The sequence below is a fragment of the Protopterus annectens genome, chromosome 11.part0, assembly GCF_019279795.1.
Source record: "Protopterus annectens isolate FY-2018-M chromosome 11.part0, PAN1.0, whole genome shotgun sequence".
Taxonomy (NCBI): domain Eukaryota; kingdom Metazoa; phylum Chordata; order Ceratodontiformes; family Protopteridae; genus Protopterus; species Protopterus annectens.
In genome coordinates, this window is record NC_056745.1 from 209,038,583 (window position 1) to 209,059,541 (window position 20,959).

Consider the following 20,959-nt stretch of genomic DNA (forward strand, 5'->3'; position numbering starts at 1 on the left):
TGTTTCTGTTGCTGTTTGTTTTGTGCATGTGAAACAGCTCCATCGAAGCCAGGGCTGAAGAAGTGCTGTAAGCCAGGCAAAGACCCCCCTCTCAGCAACTTGTTGTAGGAGACTGAACCCAGAGACAGAACCTTTATGCAATCAGTGTAGGACAAGGGTATTCATGCCCTAAATTCTCCTGTGAGAAACCTTTGTCTGTGTTCTAATTACTGCAAGTATCTGGTTAGATACAATCCAAAGGGAGCATTGTATTCAAGGATAGGTCTGATAAGGGCCAAGTAGTGCATCTGGAATCTGGATGCAATATCCTTGCCTACTTGTGGATGTGTTCAGCATATCAAGATTATATAGTATTTATTTCCTTAAGAAATCAAGTTGTTGCCAACCATCAACTACTCTTATATTTGCTTTTCTGCACTTATAGTAAGCATGCCAAGTTTGCAACCATTCTAGAGTAGTACCTGCAGAACCTATTCATATGGTGGGGATCTGTTACAAAAGGAAATGTTAAATTTTGCAAGCCCTTCTTAATGGCATCATTTACTACAGCTTCTCCGCATTCATGGTCTTTATCTATCTTTATCGATGTTCTGGCATTTCATAAATGTTGGATCGATGTTATGAAAGTTGATATTTTGGCTAGTTGATGATGTAACATGGATTTCTTTGTTATTATTACATGGAAGGTCTCTGTCATAAAATCTGGAGACCTTTTTGCTAGTATTAAATGGAGGGCCTGTTTCTTTAATTTGACAGTTTCCCTCACTGTTGTTCTCCAGCAGCAAGTCTTAGTGTTACTATGACAAAGTATAGACCATATTTTATGCACTGCTCCTTGGCACTGCCTCAGTTGTTGAGATCTTGAGCAGAGTCCATTTGAGCTACATCTCCACAGACCTCACAGCTGTAAAGAGGCTGTTCTTCAGCCTTGAAGTCTTCCAGGCAATCGCTCAATGTATTGTAGTTTCCCAAGATTGTCTAGCAGCCACCTGTCTGTCCTGATGACCCTCCTTATCTGATTAGTTGATAGCCCAGACATCTCTTGATCTGTTTGTATAATGCAGTCTCCAGTCTGATGCCATGACTACAGAGTTAATTGATGTATGACCAAAGGTAAAGGTATTCAAGTACCAATTACATATGAGCAACTTGGTGTTTGAATATTCTGTTTGTGGACTGGTAGGTGAATGCACAGTTTTAATTTCTGTAACACTTATCAGCACTGATGTGACACTACTGGTACAGACTCAAATGATATAGCACATAGTCCAGGCCTTGAGCATCCACTCTTCATCTGCCAAGGGCCTCTCATGTTCTCTGGGTAAATCTTGGCGGAGAAACAACCTCACAGGAGGCCTGATTCTAGATTTTCAACCTCCTTGTACAACAAGCTCTTGCTCCTTTCTGAACAACAAAGTGGTGTGCCATGTTTTCCATTTTCAGGATGTAGTGTGTGGTCATGATCCATCCTACTCCTCCCTGCCACATGAGTGGCATCACACTGAGCCACCACATTTCACTTTGCCAGAAGTGAACCCAAAAGGCAACTCCACATAACCACTTTTGGGCTCAAGTCAGTTAGGCTACATGGTTTACTTAGTCATCTTGCTTTTACAGACACACTTCCCCCTCAACCTAAGTTCAGGAATGGATCCGGGTATCTTTCTTCACATGATGTTTTCTGATTCTTTTATTGCACCATCATGAGAGGAATGGGGAGGTGTCAGAAGTAGAACAACTCCTACAAAAATGCTAAAATATGTATATTTGAACTGATCATGGTTGCATGTTCATGGAGTCCCTCATTTTAAATTTCATATAATTTGTTTTTAGTCACAGTCCAAGTATACCTTCCAGCAAGTTTAAGATAATTTTTTTTCTTTGTAGTTATCGATGGAGATACAATGTCACCAGATTTCATACCATCTCAGCCAGAAGACGTGCACTTGTATCCTTTCTCAGTATGAAGTTGATTACTTTAGTGCAAAACTGCCTGTCTAATGTCTATAACTTGTTTAAAACCACGCATTTTTCCTTAATCTGTACCTCAGATGCAGCAAGTACCAGGAGCCACAAGAGGCAAGCACGTTTAACCTTATTTGATTATGGCAGATCTTTAATAAAGTTCGCACGATCATGCATACTTTTAATGTAGAGTTTTATTCCGTTTTATTGGTTCAGTACCTCATATTCAAAATAACCTGCTACCTACCAAATATTTGTTTTGCAGTTTGTATTCTTGGATGGAAGCACTCTAAGCACAGAAGATTTAGTAAGTCTGGGGAAGGGGCTGTACAAAATTAAGGTAAGTAACCACCAAGGGGGACTTTGTTTTTTGTTTTTGCGTTCTTTCCATGTGGAGTTTAAGTATATTTGCTTCCCTTTAGTTAACGCCAGCAGCAGAGAATAAAGTGAAAAAGTCAAGGGATCTTTTGGAGAACATTGTTAATGAAAATCGAGGTAAAGTGTTTTGTGGTTGTTCTCTAACTTCTTGATGGTAGCTTTCTTGAAAATTGATTTCTAAATTGCAGTTTTCTTTTTTTCCAGTTGTATATGGAATTACAACGGGTTTTGGAAAATTCGCTCGGACTGTTATTCCAAATAACAAATTGATGTATGTCACTTGTGGTGGTTCATTTTCTTCAATTTAAATAACTTTATCCATATGCTGACATGTGCTGCAATATCTTTTTAAAGGGCTGTAAGTAACTAGTAGTAATCTTCAAGTATGCACTCAAGATCTAAAACACAGTCCATATATAATAAATAGTGCTGTGAAAACCCCTTCTAATGAACTTGAAAATACATTTTACACATCTACTGTATTTACCCAAGTTAATACAGTATAAACAATGTGTTTTTTTGTGACAAAGCATGTGTGTTCAAATTGTTCTAATTTAAAAGGGACGGGCAAATATTTTTTAATTTTTCCTTTTTTCCAAGAAACTGCAACCTTAAGAGTGATTTTAAGTAGCAAATATTGAGGGTTGCCCTGCATGTCATAAAGGTACTCATTTCACATTAACATTTTGTTCTCTTATCTTCTCTTTGCAGTGTTGTGCATTTGAGGCAGAATGTTTAGCATTTTCACCTACTCTAGTTCATTTGCTAGAGAGAAATATTCATATTGTTAGGGTTTACTGAATTATTAAAATCCCCCAAGGTATAACCTGACTATCTTAAAAATGCCACAAATCCGTTCTTGACAAATTTGCCAAAGCATTTATAAAATTAGTTTAAGGGCTTGTGTTTTTTTTATTTACAGTAGAACCTCTTCAGAAACATTACATTTAATCATGAACCTTTTTAAATAATAAAGTGAAACATCACATTAATTTTTAATAGTGAATGTTTTAAATAATTTGAAGATATATTGTATAAATGTAAAAGTTTTTTTTTTTTAAGAAAGTCAAGAAGTGTTTTGCTTTATTGTTTAAGAAGGTCCATGATTAGATGCAATGTTTCTGAAGTTCTGTTGTAAATAGAAGAACAAAAGCAATTCAACTAAACATCTTGGCTTGAATTTGTCAAGAACAGATTTGTGGTGTTTAGTTTAGTTTAGTTTAGTTTAGTTTAGTTTAGTTTTTTTCCATTACGAACTGTGGTTGTTTTGAGTTTTAATGTTTGTATCTTCTCTATTCCATGTATCCTGCTTTCTAGGAAAGTGCTATAGATTACAGATACTGTATGGCGGAAGTGGAAAAAATACATCGGAAATGTTTTCTTCTACGTTATCACAGAGTTGTAGTAAAAGTGCAGTGGACCTTTTTTGAGGAGGGATAGGCAGTTAAGAACCATTTAACTCCTGAATCAGCTGTCTAATGTGGTTCTTTTTGCATTTTTGTCTCTGGCTTTTCCGTATGTGCACCAGATCTGTTGTACGCAAAACCATCATTAGGTTATGTCATTTACTATGCAGTTCTCTGATCTGGTATCACTCTCAATACTTTAGTTGGAGAGGGGAAAAAAGGTCCTCTCTCAGTCTAAGCTGAGGACCAAAATTTAAATTAAATAAAGCTCTTCAGCTGTGAAACTCTAGCAAACTGCTTGCTAAAATGCAACAAGCAGCTTACTTTTAAAATATCACACGTGAGCTGTGTCAGAACTGCAAATACAGTATCAGCTTTTTAAAATTAATGTCCATACTTTTTTTTGTATTCATGGTTGAAGCACTTGTGTGTTTTGTTTAGTACCACTTTATCAGCATCTGCCTATTACACCCTGTTGTACCTAGGGCAGCCACCCCTATTGTGGCAATATATCTATGCCTCTGCTTTTATGTTCTACACATTCCACTTGATCCTGAATAAATAGTGTTGTGGTGGGCAGGGCTTATTAAAAAATGCATTACCAAATTACTTGGTATAACCTCAGAGCATTTTAGTAAAGGAATATGGGCACAAAATTATATTCCAAACATAGATTTCTGTTCACAAAATAATTTCACTGTTTTGATATTTACTTAACTATAGTATGGCTGATGGCATTTTGTTTGTATTTTTTTTTTTTTTTTAATGAATCAATGCCATACTGAATATGACACCTGTGGCTAATATTCCACAATGTTAGCAAATCATTTTTGTTTTCATTTTATCATGTCTACATCCTCTCTCAGGTATTCTTAATTGTGTTTTGGGTCTTCCTCTGAATCAGAATCCACTACAGTACTGTCTTAGTGTGTTTTCCAGACATCCTGATTATGGCCAGTACATCAATGTATGTGATTCACTGCAGTGCCTTCTGAACTTCATACACCTGCTCATGTTGTCAGTTTGTCACTAGAAGTTAGGCATATTTCTCAATCCTTCAGCTTTCAAAATCATAGGAAGGAAGTTTCCGAAAGCTTGAATGCAAAAAAAAAAAAAAATCTCCCAGACCATAGCTTGTAAATGTTTCATCTCCCAAAGCTATCGGAACTGAGATTTGGGATGCATGGCTAGGCTTAAAAAGGTCCTTGTGGTCGTTGGCCTAGTAAACACATGAACCTATGAATCTACATTTTTGCACGGGAGTAGCAAATCCAATACCCCACTACAATGGGGAAAAGGGTAAATTCCCTGTGTAAAGCATGTCTGTGTAGATTACAATACAGTGGGCCTCCTGTCATAAATGTAGATTTTTTTTCATGTTCAAGTTTTTGGAAACTCGAACATATGTTCTCAACCATATGAATTTCAAGTTTTTGAAAAACTCAATAATGTACGTCTTATATTTTAAATTAATACACCTTATGTTTCAGAGTTGCTGTAAGATATTGTTATGGAAGTAAAATGTCTATAAATGTCTTCACACACACACACACACACACACACACACACACACACACACACACACACACACACACACACAGTCATATTCATATACAAAGGCACATGCACTCGTATGTACATACACAAATGTAAACTAATGCAGTGGCACAGATGTAGTCTCTCGCACATCTACAGAAACACAGATAAGTGCTGAGGCACAGAGATTGAACTTGCACACATACACCTAGAACGTCACTTAAACAGATGAATAAATATGCGAATGATAGCTGTACTACTATAGTTTTCATTACTGCTGTCAGGACACACAATGGAAGTGAATAAGTCCCCCCCCCAACACACACATAGCTAGTTTGACTGTCTGCAGCTCTGATGGGCAATTGCAGGGCTGATGCTAGAGGGCCATCATCAAGTTTCAAATTAGGGGCTGTACCCAGGAGTATGTAAGGTGTGAACATATTGCTGCCACGTCCCCTTGCCTGTCAAGCTCCCCCCCCCCTGTACACCTTTAAAAAGACATCCGCACCCACAGAGTCTAAAAAAGTTTATTTCATCATGGTTTGGTGTTCCCTCCATTTTAACACCACTCTGGGACTATTTACAGGTTTTTATATTTCTATACATAATTTCCAAGTCTGACCACATGAGGTCTGGCATATTGAAGTAATTCTGATTGTTTAGGCTGCCTCTAGGTATCCCAAAATGCAGTGCTTGTCTGTAAAAAAATTACATCACACAGGCCTTTTTTTTTTTCCCTAAAGCTCCTGTCACTGCACTGATTTTACATTCATACACTGCTTGCATACACTGCTGTCTTTCAGTCAGTTAGTTTTAAGTAGCACTTCATGCCATTCAAACACAAACAGTGCAAATGTCACAGAACAAACTGAACAAACTTTCAAAGTGCTTTTTACTGGTGCTACTTTTTAGAGTCGCTAAACTGCAGTCTTTTATGAAGCCTGAATTGTACTATTTTCACTCATCTCCCTTCCCCTTCACAGCTAACTTTTGCGCTTTAACCTGCTGTGATTGACAGCTCACAGCAGGAGACTTGACTCGCGTACTGTTTCCTTGTTCTACCCTTTAATTTCTGTATGAGTAGGAGAAAGATCAGGGTGGATTTTTAGGACAGTCGTGGTGATGTCAGTTTGGGGAGGGAACTGGCCAGAAAACTACCTGCATTCAGTGGCCTTGATGACATCAGTGAATTTGGACTGCAGCAAGCTTTTCCAGGACAAGATAAAAGTTTTTTGAAAGTGAAACCACTGCAGTACAGTAAGGTACTGTTCTAGTGGAGAGAAACAGTTAATTTAAAATATTTTAAATGCTGTATTGTTTATTCATAGCAATACTGCGGTGGTGGTGCTGCGGTAGCATTGTCGCCTCACAGTAAGACGTTGTCCGGTTTGATTCTCAGCAAGAGCGGCTTCTGTGTAGAGACATGTGTGAATGCGCATACCTTCGTGGAAGGTTGTGCGTCAGGGCTGGCAACTCGGCACGTAAAAATCTACTGCCAACCATTAGCGGACCGGAGTTCCACTGTGGTGACCCCTAACCAGGAAAAGCCGAAAGACACAACAACAAAAAATTGTTTATTCATAGCAGAGACCATAAATAGGGAGCAAAAGGACAGAGAAGTTGAGCATTTAATAATAGAATCCTGTTGTTGTCCTTTAACAGTCATTGTATAACAGACCATTACAAAGACTTGTGGTAACGTATCAAGCTACAGACACTGGCTGGCATTTTGTAGCAATGTAACATCAAGACAAGCCTCTACCACAGCAAAGTAACCAGTCCCACTGAGGTGTATATATACACACACACACACACACACACACACACACACACACACACACACACACACACACACACACACACACACACACTGACTGATGTTTAGTAGCAATGTTATATTATATGCCTCTGTACTACGGTAATGCTATATTATGATGAGCCTCAGTACAACAGCAAGGTAACCACTCTCACACACTGATTGGTATTTGGTAGTAATGTAACATTATGGCAAGCCTGTGTATCGCATCAAGGTAGCCAGTCCCACAGAGGTACACAAAAATGACCACACAGATTCCCATACACAAGACAGAGATACCCACGCAAGACAAAGACATCACTATAACAAGACTGGATAGCGACCCCTATGCAAAACATAGGCACCACTATAGAAAGACAAAGACATCACTATAACAAGACTGGATAGCAACCCCTATGCAAGACATAGGCACCACTATAGAAAGACTAGACAGAGACATTTGTACCAGATGAAGACTGCACTCAAGCAAGACTAAAATACACAAGATGCATTGTATAGACTGACCCCACCACTCAAAACTCACTGGACAGCTATGTGCAGATCAGTCAGACTGCAGAGGTACATAAGACAGCCATGACATCGACATGTACAGAAAAGACTACACACACAAGACATACTGGAAAAAGCCATGGGAATTGAAGACTGAGGTAGTCAGACTCCAACCCAAAGAAATGCACACACAAGGAATACAGGAGAAAACCATGGGGATTGTAGACCCAGAGGTAGAGAGAGACGCAAACCCAAGGAAACACAGAAGGCATACAGGAGAAGGCCATGCAGATTACTGCGACATTCAGACTCGAACCCAAAGAGAAACAGGTGAAGTCAAAAAGCACACAGATGACAGATATCAGTGTCATTTATCTAAAATGTGTAGCTAGCTCCTTAGCTTATGTTTGCTGCCACTTTTATTGTGTCATATGAGCAATTGTGGTTCTTTCTGTGCTCTAGCTGTCCTTGACTTGCAACAAATACTGCCACTCATAGCTGTCCTTGCCTTGTGATGAACCCAGACTATCCCAATTGTTCCTTGCTTTACAATGAATCCTGAGGCTCCTAGCTTTCAACTCAACAAACTCTGCCTCTTCTAGCTGCCTTGCCTCATCAAATTTTGCTGCTTTTTCCATTTTCATTGTCCTATTTGGTCCTACCTGCTCCAGTTACCAAAACCAGAGTGAATAACATAGCACAATATTGTATGAGCCAGGCAAAAGTGCAACTTGATATTTACTGCAATTCTGCATTCTAAAGATTAGTGGAAAGGAATGATGTGCAGTGTGATGCCCCACCACTGGCCCAGTAATCAAGGAGCCTCAATACTTACCACTGGCAACAGTGGGGGACATACATTGGAAGGATGAATGATAGGTACACACACAGTATTCCCAGATGCAGCTTTCTGCATTAAGTGCACTTTCCCTTAAGAGGACACCAGAGACCATAGTCTGGGGCTGGTTCCTCTCTCTCCACATACCCAATAAGACTTCCACTGTTACAGCTATCTTAGCTGAGTGGCAAAGCCAAGACCTCCAACACTCTCTCTGTCCAACCAGTGCTTCGTGTCCCTGCCCAAGTAGCTAACGCACACTGCTGGAGATTTGTTTTTTCACACACACACCGGTCCCCTTCACATGGTCGACTTTTCAGAAAGTCAACTTTCATTTGACCGAGATCATATGATCGACTTTTGAAAAGCTGACCATGGGGAACTGCTATCTCCGTCCAATGCGGAATGGGAAAATTTCCTCTTCCTCACTGTAGTGCGATCTCTGAGTTGGTATATTTGCCCCCCTGCTAACAGTTGAAAGGTAAGTGTTTGGTGTGTGTTATGTGTTTATTTTACATGGTTGGCTTTTCAAAAGTCGATCATATGGTCTCAGCCATATGAAACTCTACTTTCTGAAGAGTCGACCATGTAAAGTAGACCCATACATACATACACTCACACACATCTACCTGAGAAAGGCTGGCATAGGTTTACTAGCTATGCCCTCTTCTTCCCCAACTATAAAGTAGTTATTACTGTTGCCAGCTACCTCCTTATCAGCCACTTTAATGTCCAATCTTACTGTGTGATACTATTAATACAAATGGTAGTTTGACCAAGAGCAAGGCTATTAGGAGTGGCCCACAGTATCGCCAAATAAATATGCAAGTACTCTCAGAACTCCAGTATTTCTAGACACAACAGTCACAATGAAAAGTTTAAATGTATTTAATAATAAAAAAAGAAGGTAATACCATAAATAAATATATATATATATATATATATATATATATATATATATATATATATATATATATATAATATGTACAGTGACAGAGTTAAAATCAAAGGAAATATTTAAAACCACATTGCAGGACAGTCTCAAATAAATAAAGAAAAAAAATGTAATTAAGCTTTACTATATTCCTGATTATATCTAAGAGAATTGCTATAACTTAGAAACTTACTCAGAGCAGCAAGGTAGATGTGTGGTGAATGAATCTTGTCAGGTCCAAGCCAGAATACAGAATGCTCAATCTCTCTCAGAGAGTTCTTAAAACTAAAATCTGAAATATTATTGCTGGGATAGCTTGCAGAATTGTCATTTCTTGTCATCTGACTCTATCCCAGGTAAAACTGTACTGGGGAAAGCTAGCAGAATGTAGCTTCTACCTGTGAAAACACATACGCAAGGGCATTCCCTCAGAGCTTTGCAGATCCTGGAAGTCCTAAAACAATAATACTTCAAAGGCAATATATAACTTCTCAGCACAGGCATTGTGTCTGCTGCTGCATTGAAACTGAGAGTTGCTGCTACTGAGATTTGTCTGCATACATCAACTGGACATAAGCTGATTTAAGTATATTTCCTTCATTTTATTGTGGTTGTTATAACTTGGGGACTGATTTCTCAGATCTAGCTCTGTTGAAACTGTCTTGTGTGTGTGTCTGAAGCTCTGCACTAGTTGTTAAACTGCTCTGAAATTCCTTTAAGTGTTAATTAGCTTGGGGGGGTTTTCTGATAACTTTAAAACCTGTGTTGGTTACATCTCTGGTAATCATTTTAAGTAGAGTTGCTGCTACTGAGATTTGTCTGCATACATCAACTGGACATAAGCTGATTTAAGTATATTTCCTTCATTTTATTGTGGTTGTTATAACTTGGGACTGATTTCTCAGATCTAGCTCTGTTGAAACTGTCTTGTGTGTGTGTCTGAAGCTCTGCACTAGTTGTTAAACTGCTCTGAAATTCCTTTAAGTGTTAATTAGCTTGAGGGGGTTTCTGATAACTTTAAAACCTGTGTTGGTTACATCTCTGGTAATCATTTTAAGTAGAGTTGCTGCTACTGAGATTTGTCTGCATACATCAACTGGACATAAGCTGATTTAAGTATATTTCCTTCATTTTATTGTGGTTGTTATAACTTTGGGACTGATTTCTCAGATCTAGCTCTGTTGAAACTGTCTTGTGTGTGTGTCTGAAGCTCTGCACTAGTTGTTAAACTGCTCTGAAATTCCTTTAAGTGTTAATTAGCTTGGGGGTTTCTGATAACTTTAAAACCTGTGTTGGTTACATCTCTGGTAATCATTTTAAGTAGAGTTGCTGCTACTGAGATTTGTCTGCATACATCAACTGGACATAAGCTGATTTAAGTATATTTCCTTCATTTTATTGTGGTTGTTATAACTTGGGGACTGATTTCTCAGATCTAGCTCTGTTGAAACTGTCTTGTGTGTGTGTCTGAAGCTCTGCACTAGTTGTTAAACTGCTCTGAAATTCCTTTAAGTGTTAATTAGCTTGGGGGTTTTCTGATAACTTTAAAACCTGTGTTGGTTACATCTCTGGTAATCATTTTAAGTAGAGTTGCTGCTACTGAGATTTGTCTGCATACATCAACTGGACATAAGCTGATTTAAGTATATTTCCTTCATTTTATTGTGGTTGTTATAACTTGGGGACTGATTTCTCAGATCTAGCTCTGTTGAAACTGTCTTGTGTGTGTGTCTGAAGCTCTGCACTAGTTGTTAAACTGCTCTGAAATTCCTTTAAGTGTTAATTAGGTTGGGGTTTTCTGATAACTTTAAAACCTGTGTTGGTTACATCTCTGGTAATCATTTTAAGTAGAGTTGCTGCTACTGAGATTTGTCTGCATACATCAACTGGACATAAGCTGATTTAAGTATATTTCCTTCATTTTATTGTGGTTCTTATAACTTGGGGACTGATTTCTCAGATCTAGCTCTGTTGAAACTGTCTTGTGTGTGTGTCTGAAGCTCTGCACTAGTTGTTAAACTGCTCTGAAATTCCTTTAAGTGTTAATTAGCTTGGGGGTTTTCTGATAACTTTAAAACCTGTGTTGGTTACATCTCTGGTAATCATTTTAAGTAGAGTTGCTGCTACTGAGATTTGTCTGCATACATCAACTGGACATAAGCTGATTTAAGTATATTTCCTTCATTTTATTGTGGTTGTTATAACTTGGGGACTGATTTCTCAGATCTAGCTCTGTTGAAACTGTCTTGTGTGTGTGTCTGAAGCTCTGCACTAGTTGTTAAACTGCTCTGAAATTCCTTTAAGTGTTAATTAGCTTGGGGGTTTCTGATAACTTTAAAACCTGTGTTGGTTACATCTCTGGTAATCATTTTAAGTAGAGTTGCTGCTACTGAGATTTGTCTGCATACATCAACTGGACATAAGCTGATTTAAGTATATTTCCTTCATTTTATTGTGGTTGTTATAACTTTGGGACTGATTTCTCAGATCTAGCTCTGTTGAAACTGTCTTGTGTGTGTGTCTGAAGCTCTGCACTAGTTGTTAAACTGCTCTGAAATTCCTTTAAGTGTTAATTAGCTTGGGGGCGGTTTCTGATAACTTTAAAACCTGTGTTGGTTACATCTCTGGTAATCATTTTAAGTAGAGTTGCTGCTACTGAGATTTGTCTGCATACATCAACTGGACATAAGCTGATTTAAGTATATTTCCTTCATTTTATTGTGGTTGTTATAACTTGGGGACTGATTTCTCAGATCTAGCTCTGTTGAAACTGTCTTGTGTGTGTGTCTGAAGCTCTGCACTAGTTGTTAAACTGCTCTGAAATTCCTTTAAGTGTTAATTAGCTTGGGGGTTTTCTGATAACTTTAAAACCTGTGTTGGTTACATCTCTGGTAATCATTTTAAGTAGAGTTGCTGCTACTGAGATTTGTCTGCATACATCAACTGGACATAAGCTGATTTAAGTATATTTCCTTCATTTTATTGTGGTTGTTATAACTTGGGGACTGATTTCTCAGATCTAGCTCTGTTGAAACTGTCTTGTGTGTGTGTCTGAAGCTCTGCACTAGTTGTTAAACTGCTCTGAAATTCCTTTAAGTGTTAATTAGCTTGGGGTTTCTGATAACTTTAAAACCTGTGTTGGTTACATCTCTGGTAATCATTTTAAGTAGAGTTGCTGCTACTGAGATTTGTCTGCATACATCAACTGGACATAAGCTGATTTAAGTATATTTCCTTCATTTTATTGTGGTTCTTATAACTTGGGGACTGATTTCTCAGATCTAGCTCTGTTGAAACTGTCTTGTGTGTGTGTCTGAAGCTCTGCACTAGTTGTTAAACTGCTCTGAAATTCCTTTAAGTGTTAATTAGCTTGCGGGGTTTTCTGATAACTTTAAAACCTGTGTTGGTTACATCTCTGGTAATCATTTTAAGTAGAGTTGCTGCTACTGAGATTTGTCTGCATACATCAACTGGACATAAGCTGATTTAAGTATATTTCCTTCATTTTATTGTGGTTCTTATAACTTGGGGACTGATTTCTCAGATCTAGCTCTGTTGAAACTGTCTTGTGTGTGTGTCTGAAGCTCTGCACTAGTTGTTAAACTGCTCTGAAATTCCTTTAAGTGTTAATTAGCTTCTGATAACTTTAAAACCTGTGTTGGTTACATCTCTGGTAATCATTTTAAGTAGAGTTGCTGCTACTGAGATTTGTCTGCATACATCAACTGGACATAAGCTGATTTAAGTATATTTCCTTCATTTTATTGTGGTTGTTATAACTTGGGGACTGATTTCTCAGATCTAGCTCTGTTGAAACTGTCTTGTGTGTGTGTCTGAAGCTCTGCACTAGTTGTTAAACTGCTCTGAAATTCCTTTAAGTGTTAATTAGCTTGCGGGGGTTTCTGATAACTTTAAAACCTGTGTTGGTTACATCTCTGGTAATCATTTTAAGTAGAGTTGCTGCTACTGAGATTTGTCTGCATACATCAACTGGACATAAGCTGATTTAAGTATATTTCCTCCATTTTATTGTGGTTGTTATAACTTTGGGACTGATTTCTCAGATCTAGCTCTGTTGAAACTGTCTTGTGTGTGTGTCTGAAGCTCTGCACTAGTTGTTAAACTGCTCTGAAATTCCTTTAAGTGTTAATTAGCTTGGGGGTTTCTGATAACTTTAAAACCTGTGTTGGTTACATCTCTGGTAATCATTTTAAGTAGAGTTGCTGCTACTGAGATTTGTCTGCATACATCAACTGGACATAAGCTGATTTAAGTATATTTCCTTCATTTTATTGTGGTTGTTATAACTTGGGGACTGATTTCTCAGATCTAGCTCTGTTGAAACTGTCTTGTGTGTGTGTCTGAAGCTCTGCACTAGTTGTTAAACTGCTCTGAAATTCCTTTAAGTGTTAATTAGCTTGGGGTGTTTTCTGATAACTTTAAAACCTGTGTTGGTTACATCTCTGGTAATCATTTTAAGTAGAGTTGCTGCTACTGAGATTTGTCTGCATACATCAACTGGACATAAGCTGATTTAAGTATATTTCCTTCATTTTATTGTGGTTCTTATAACTTGGGGACTGATTTCTCAGATCTAGCTCTGTTGAAACTGTCTTGTGTGTGTGTCTGAAGCTCTGCACTAGTTGTTAAACTGCTCTGAAATTCCTTTAAGTGTTAATTAGCTTGGGGTTTTCTGATAACTTTAAAACCTGTGTTGGTTACATCTCTGGTAATCATTTTAAGTAGAGTTGCTGCTACTGAGATTTGTCTGCATACATCAACTGGACATAAGCTGATTTAAGTATATTTCCTTCATTTTATTGTGGTTCTTATAACTTGGGGACTGATTTCTCAGATCTAGCTCTGTTGAAACTGTCTTCCCACCCCCTCCTGTTCTTGGATGTAGTTTAAATTTGGTGGCTTTGCAGTGCCCGCCCACTGTAGATTTGATCTAGGACACTCCCCAGTCCCTTCTCTTTGCATTCTCTCTAATAAACCCTTTCTGCACTTGCTTTTAGTCCTTTTAATTTATTTACATTTTTTCATACTGTGTGTGGACTAATATTGCTACATACTGTGCCACAGCTTGCACTGCATGTGAATTGTTTTTATAGCATTTACTGTCTGTTTTTTTCCCTTGTCGCCTTCTCTTGTTTTCCTGCCTTACTGAACTAGAGTAGTCCAGTTTCAGAGTTGCTGATCCCTGGGCTTTGTTTTAGTTCCTGTTACTGATCCATTGCCTTATTAGGAAGGAGGGAAGTTTTTGCTTACCAGTGGGAGTGGGAAGCACTGAGTGGCCTTTTGTCCGATTTGGTGAAGTTTCAGCCAGAAACTAGTAGTCCATTGGTCCCAGCTTGTACCAACTCAGCACAGATCCTCGTGGTGGCCTGCAGAGTGATCCAAGCAGCAGAGAGCTAAAAGAGTGACTTTCTACCAGATATAAGTATTTTTTGTGGCTTTCCCACTGTTATTAAGCTAGCGACTGCATTTCGCCTGTTTTACTGCTACTTTAAGTGATTTCTGCATTTTACACTGTTTATTGCACTTTAAGTTACTAATTGTTGCAAATTGTTTCTGTAGGCTACACACTAAAGTTTATAGCATTTACTGTCTGTTTTTTTCCTTGTCTCTGTAAAAAAACAAAAAATCTCTTGTTTCCTCCCTTACTGAACTAGAGTAGTCCAGTTTCAGAGTTGCTGATCCCTGGGCTTTGTTTTTAGTTCCTGTTACTGATCCATTGCCTTATTAGGGAGGAGGAAGTTTCTTTGCTTACCAGTTTCTGTCCGATTTGGTGAAGTTTCAGCCGGAAACTAGTAGTCCATTGGTCATTTCCTTTCAGCCCCTGCTATAAAACCAGCTTGTACCAACTCAGCACAGATCCTCGTGGTGGCCTGCAGAGTGATCCAAGCAGCAGAGAGCTAAAAGAGTGACTTTCTACCAGATATAAGTATTTTGTGGCTTTCCCACTGTTATTAAGCTAGCGACTGCATTGCCTGTTTTACTGCTACTTTAAGTGATTTCTGCATTTTACACTTTTATTGCACTTTAAGTTACTAATTGTTGCAAATTGTTTCTGTAGGCTACACACTAAAGTTTATAGCATTTACTGTCTGTTTTTTTTCCTTGTCTCTGTAATAAAACAAAAATCTCTTGTTTTCCGCCTTACTGAACTAGAGTAGTCCAGTTTCAGAGTTGCTGATCCCTGGGCTTTGTTTTAGTTCCTGTTACTGATCCATTGCCTTATTAGGGAGGAGGGAAGTTTCTTTGCTTACCAGTGGGAGTGGGAAGCACTGAGCAGCCTTTCTGTCCGATTTGGTGAAGTTTCAGCCAGAAACTAGTAGTCCATTGGTTGTTTTCCCTGCTATAAAACACGCTAAACACGTTTTCCAGCTTGTACCAACTCAGCACAGATCCTCGTGGTGGCCTGCAGAGTGATCCAAGCAGCAGAGAGCTAAAAGAGTGACTTTCTACCAGATATAAGTATTTTTGTGGCTTTCCCACTGTTATTTAAGCTAGCAACTGCATTTCGCCTGTTTTATTGCTACTTTAAGTGATTTCTGCATTTTACACTGTTTATTGCACTTTAAGTTACTAATTGTTGCAAATTGTTTCTGTAGGCTACACACTAAAGTGCGCTTAGCGATTTACAGCAATTACTGTCTGTTTTTTCCTTGTCTCTGTAATAAAACAAAAAATCTCTTGTTTTCCGCCTTACTGAACTAGAGTAGTCCAGTTTCAGAGTTGCTGATCCCTGGGCTTTGTTTTTAGTTCCGTTACTGATCCATTGCCTTATTAGGAAGGAGGGAAGTTTCTTTGCTTACCAGTGGGAGTGGGAAGCACTGAGCGGCCTTTTTGTTGATTGGTGAAGTTTCAGCCAGAAACTAGTAGTCCATTGGTCGTTTTGGGCCAATTCCTAGCTCCCTTCAGCCCCTGAGTTACCACTGTTGCACACAAGAGCAGCGGTTAAACAAGGTTAAACTATTTGGGCCATCTAAATTCCACTCTTCCAATTTTCCTTAAAACTACCTTCCTCGAGCTGTACTGCTGATCTAACCAGCATATCCTATAACTGAAAAGTTCATCTCTACTTGATTCCCAAGTAGACTATTCTCTATCTGTAAAGCCTAGCACTTACTCCTACAGTACTTGCACCTTGATAAAGCACTCTTATTATAGATAGTACCCCACCAGCCTAAAACCCACTTAGTCCTTTGAAAGTCTCTTTATCTACTACTTCTAGTATGTCGAGGGATCAGTTGCTAGTGTCCTCTCCAGCTCAACTGGTGAACCTGGGAATATTGAGGCAATGTTACAACTGCCTCATGTACACAGACAATCCTCTCCTTCTCCCACAAAACACAAATACATGCGAGATGCAACTATACGGCCAAACTGGAGGCTGAGCTCTCTCAACATAGGACTGGCAAGACCAGACAGGAGGAGAAGGTAACCACACACAATACATACCCAGTCACACATGGTACCATCACAACTTCAAATCATACACATACTCACACAAAGACATACTGAGGCTCTGATCAAAAATTTACCAAAACAGCAGAGGCCACCAAAGCAGACACCCAAACAACTACCACCTCACGACCCAACACATGCAACACATAGACCACACAGTCAGAGTGTCAAACAGTCACAGCCCTTAAGGCCAAACAAAATGCCAGACACACTTGTCATTGGTGATTCCATAGTCAGACACACTGACGTCCCGCTCACCAGACTGAGTAAAGAGAAGGTCACAGTAAGCTGCCTGTCAGGCGCTAGAATCCGCCACATAACGCAAGCACTCAGGTCTCTCAACAGCAGGTACAAGTACGACTCAGTCATTGTCCATGCTGGTGTCGACTACATGAAAAGGGACATCGAGGAGCTCTCTGATTATGTAGCCCAGGCAGGTATGACCCTGACCTTGAGCAGTATCCTACCTTCACCTAGAATGATGCCACAATACAGTGATAAGATGATCAGCTTTAATAATTGGCTTAAATTCTGGTGTCATTCAAAGATCAAAACAATGTCTGTCTGCCTGGGATGACATGCTGGACAAGCCACGCTGCTTGCACCTGTCACCCTGGGCTTCCGGATATTGGCAAAGGCTCTTGCCACCCCATAGTGCCTTTTTAGGCAAGGCTCAAATTCTAAACCTACCACCCTAGAACACCAAAGGAAAAACTAAGGTAATGCTGCTCAATGCCAGAAGTCTCAATCTCAAGATGCACGCACTGAGGCCCTTCTCAATATGGAGAACATCGATGTCTGTGCTGTGACAGAGACCTGGTTCAAGGCTCCTGAGAGCACCCCAGCACTAACAGGTTTCACCTCATATCATGCCCGCCCCAACATCCGGACAACACCAAGAAAGGAGGGGGGGTGTCCATATTCATAAAGGACACCCACACCTCAAGGTTGGTGGCAACGCATGATGCATCGGAGACCATCCAGGTGCAATTAACCATAGGCAAGACTGCTCTGCAATTTGTAGCATGTTACAGGCCACCCTCTCAAACTCAGGAACCTCACATGGCCTTCCTCAAAACATCTCCAAACACCATCATACTAGGTGACTTTAACTACCCTAATATAGACTGGGAACACTACTCAAGCCCGAACACTCTAACCCAAAGATTCCTGGAGTTCATAAACTCAAATGCCATGGAACAACTAGTCACCATCCCCACAAGAGGAGAAAACATACTTGATCTCATCATCACAAACATGGGATCAAAATGTTCAACACCGAAGTATACCCCTCACTGGTGAGATCAGATCATAAACTAATCTCGCTGGAGGTCCTCATCCCGCCCCACCTGAAACAAAAGACCACAGTGAAAACTTCTCAAAAGCCGATTTCACACTTCTAAAAACTAGTGTTGTCTCCTTTAAGGCCCCTGAGCCAGTGGTAAACATTACTCAAACCGCTGAATCACTTACAAATGCCTTCTACCAGCACCTACAGGACTGCATGGATCAGGCAATCCCAAACAAAACTAAGACTCTCTGTACCAAAGGCAAGCGTCCAGTCTGGTGGACCCCAGCCATAAACAAGCTCTACAACAAAAGGAGGAAGCTACTACAAGATAGAGCAAAATCCTTGAAAGGTAAGACACCTTTGATCATTATAAGTAAAAACTAAGAGCTCTCATAAAATCATCCAAGGCAAATTTTGAGAGAAAATCGCCAAGGACTCTAAAGAGAATCATAAGGCCTTCTTTAGCTATGTTAGAAACCTAGGAGGAAACTCCCAGATATGCTCAGAATTAGTTCAAAATGATGTGAAAATTACTGAACCTACACACATTGCCAACATACTGGCTGACAGGTTCAGTGCAAACTTCTCCTCCCCCAAGGAGAGATATCTATTCCAGAGGATTGTAGCCCCCAAACATCTCCAACGCCCAGGTGAGAACTGCCCTCACTAAGGAAAATACACAGCATCCATGGGGCCGGATGGTGTCCCGGACTGTGTGCTTCATGAACTCAATGAGGAATTAAACCCACAGTTAGGACAGCTGTTTAATCTTAACCTCAGCTCAGGATACCCAAGGAGTGGCGCTGTGGTCCCACTTCATAAGGGCGGTGCCTCCACAGACCCTGGAAATTACCGCCCCATTAGCTTGACAAGCCTTATCTGCAAAGCCATGGAGAGGATCATAATGGAACTCATAAATAAAGACATAGGGAACTTGCAGACTTTGGATCCAACTCAGTTTGGCTTTGTCAAAGGCAGATCCTGCCTCTTAAACTTGGTTGACTTTTTCGAGACAGTCACCAAGGCCATTGATGAGGGAAAGGCAGTCCATACAGCCTACCTCGACCTGGCAAAGGCCTTCGACACAATACCCCACTCAGGTATCATCGAAAAACTCATCAGCTTGAATGTAAACCCATACATCACAAGATGGGTTGCAAACTGGCTAAGTGACAGAACCCACAGGGTCAGAGTTGCTGGAGCCATGTCAGACTCAAAGCCTGTCACAAGTGGTGTCCCACAGGGCTCAGTCCTGGGTCCACTCTTGTTCGGCATCTACTTTTCTGAAGTACAAGCAAACACAGGAGGGTTATGGCTGACAAAGTTTGCAGATGACTGCAAACTGGGCCATAGTCGAAAACACATCTCACACAGATAACCTCCAGAAGGGCCTCACAGAAATGGATAACTGGTGCCAGAGCCATGGCCTGAAGTTAAACGCCAAAAATGCATAGTCATACCCTTTGGGAAAAACAAGGCTACCCCTAGCTACCATATAGGTGGCAATCCACTGAGCACAGAAAAAGTCATCAGAGATCTGGGGACCCAGGTTGACAGTAGCCTTCGCTTGACACTCATGTTGCTAAAGTAGTTAGGGAAACCTTCTATATCACCCACCTGATCATGAAGGGATTCACATCTAGATCAAGGGAGGTCATCGTCCCCTGTACTCATCACTTATTAGACCTATGATTGAGTACAATGCCCGTTCGAATGTATCTGACCAGACACCTGCTGCAGCTTGAAAGGCCCCAAAAGTTCCTCACCAAAAGGATAAAGGGTCTCAAAAATATGTCTTATGCTGCCCGACTGAAAGAACTCCAGCTCTATTCAGTCTCATACCGCTTGCTCAGAGGTGACCTGTGCCTGACATATAAGGCCATGTCAAACCCAGATTTGATGAATATGCTTCACCTCAAAAATCTAGATCCCTCAGAACCACAAGGGCGGAGACTTAAACCTTGACACGGTTATAAATAGAACGTGCTGGAGGGACAAATTCATCACCCAGAGACTCCCTATGCTGTGGAACAAAATCATGTGAGGCAGAGCACCTCTCTGGTCTTGTTCAAGAGGAATCTTGACCAATGGATGGGAGATTGCAGATATACCCCAGGGATTACTTCAGCGTCACTGCTTGACAGAGGCACAGCAAAATGATAGGCATAGTTTTTATTCAAGCCACATAACTATGGGCTAGGCTTATAAATGCCCTTGGGCAGATAGCCTAGTATGAACCTATGAACCTATGAACATATTTTTATTGCATGGCCATGAAGTAATTTAATTCCATTTATTTTTCTGAAGTTAACCTTATGTATCTCTGTTCCACTGTTAAAATATATACACTTAAGCAGTTACAATAGTATATGTACATTTCTGTTCTATTTCAGTAGGGCATAGTGTGGTTACATTTTTAACACTTTGAAAAACCTTTTCAACACACACTTCTGTACCAGCAGTTTGATGCACACCTGACATACAGTTCTTATACATTTGTAACACAAGTATCTTATAAGAATCATGTTGATATTCACAAATGACATGTAATTATTTACAAAATACCAAATAGCTGGGCTGGCAGTGCCTCCTTTGTCAATGCAGTTTTATTGGTATCTTACAATTTTTTTAATGGCAAAGTAGTTTTCAGTGAGGCTGCTGTATTATAAACCTTGCCCCCGTTCATGTTTAGTTGAGGACACAACTGAGCATGAAAGTCTCTCCTGACTTATTGATGGTAGGTATGTCTTGAGTTTGAGCTTAGAAACACTGCATTTTGCAGTAGTTGCTGTAACAGGTGCACTCAAACAAATGCCCAATGACACCTAAATAT

At 39.8% G+C, this 20,959-nt stretch overlaps 1 protein-coding gene across 2 annotated transcripts in view; it reads left to right on the forward strand.

Moving 5' to 3' along the window:
* The window catches only part of HAL (histidine ammonia-lyase), a 407,836-nt gene that overhangs the window by 84,142 nt on the left and 302,735 nt on the right, over positions 1 to 20,959 (forward strand). For both annotated transcript variants that reach the window (XM_044087627.1, XM_044087626.1), the window contains exons 2-6: positions 1,888 to 1,948; positions 2,052 to 2,079; positions 2,231 to 2,305; positions 2,388 to 2,460; positions 2,548 to 2,614. In XM_044087627.1, coding sequence (XP_043943562.1) covers positions 1,905 to 1,948; positions 2,052 to 2,079; positions 2,231 to 2,305; positions 2,388 to 2,460; positions 2,548 to 2,614 — 287 coding nt within the window. In that variant the 5' untranslated portion in view covers positions 1,888 to 1,904. The remainder of the gene's footprint in view (positions 1 to 1,887; positions 1,949 to 2,051; positions 2,080 to 2,230; positions 2,306 to 2,387; positions 2,461 to 2,547; positions 2,615 to 20,959) is intronic.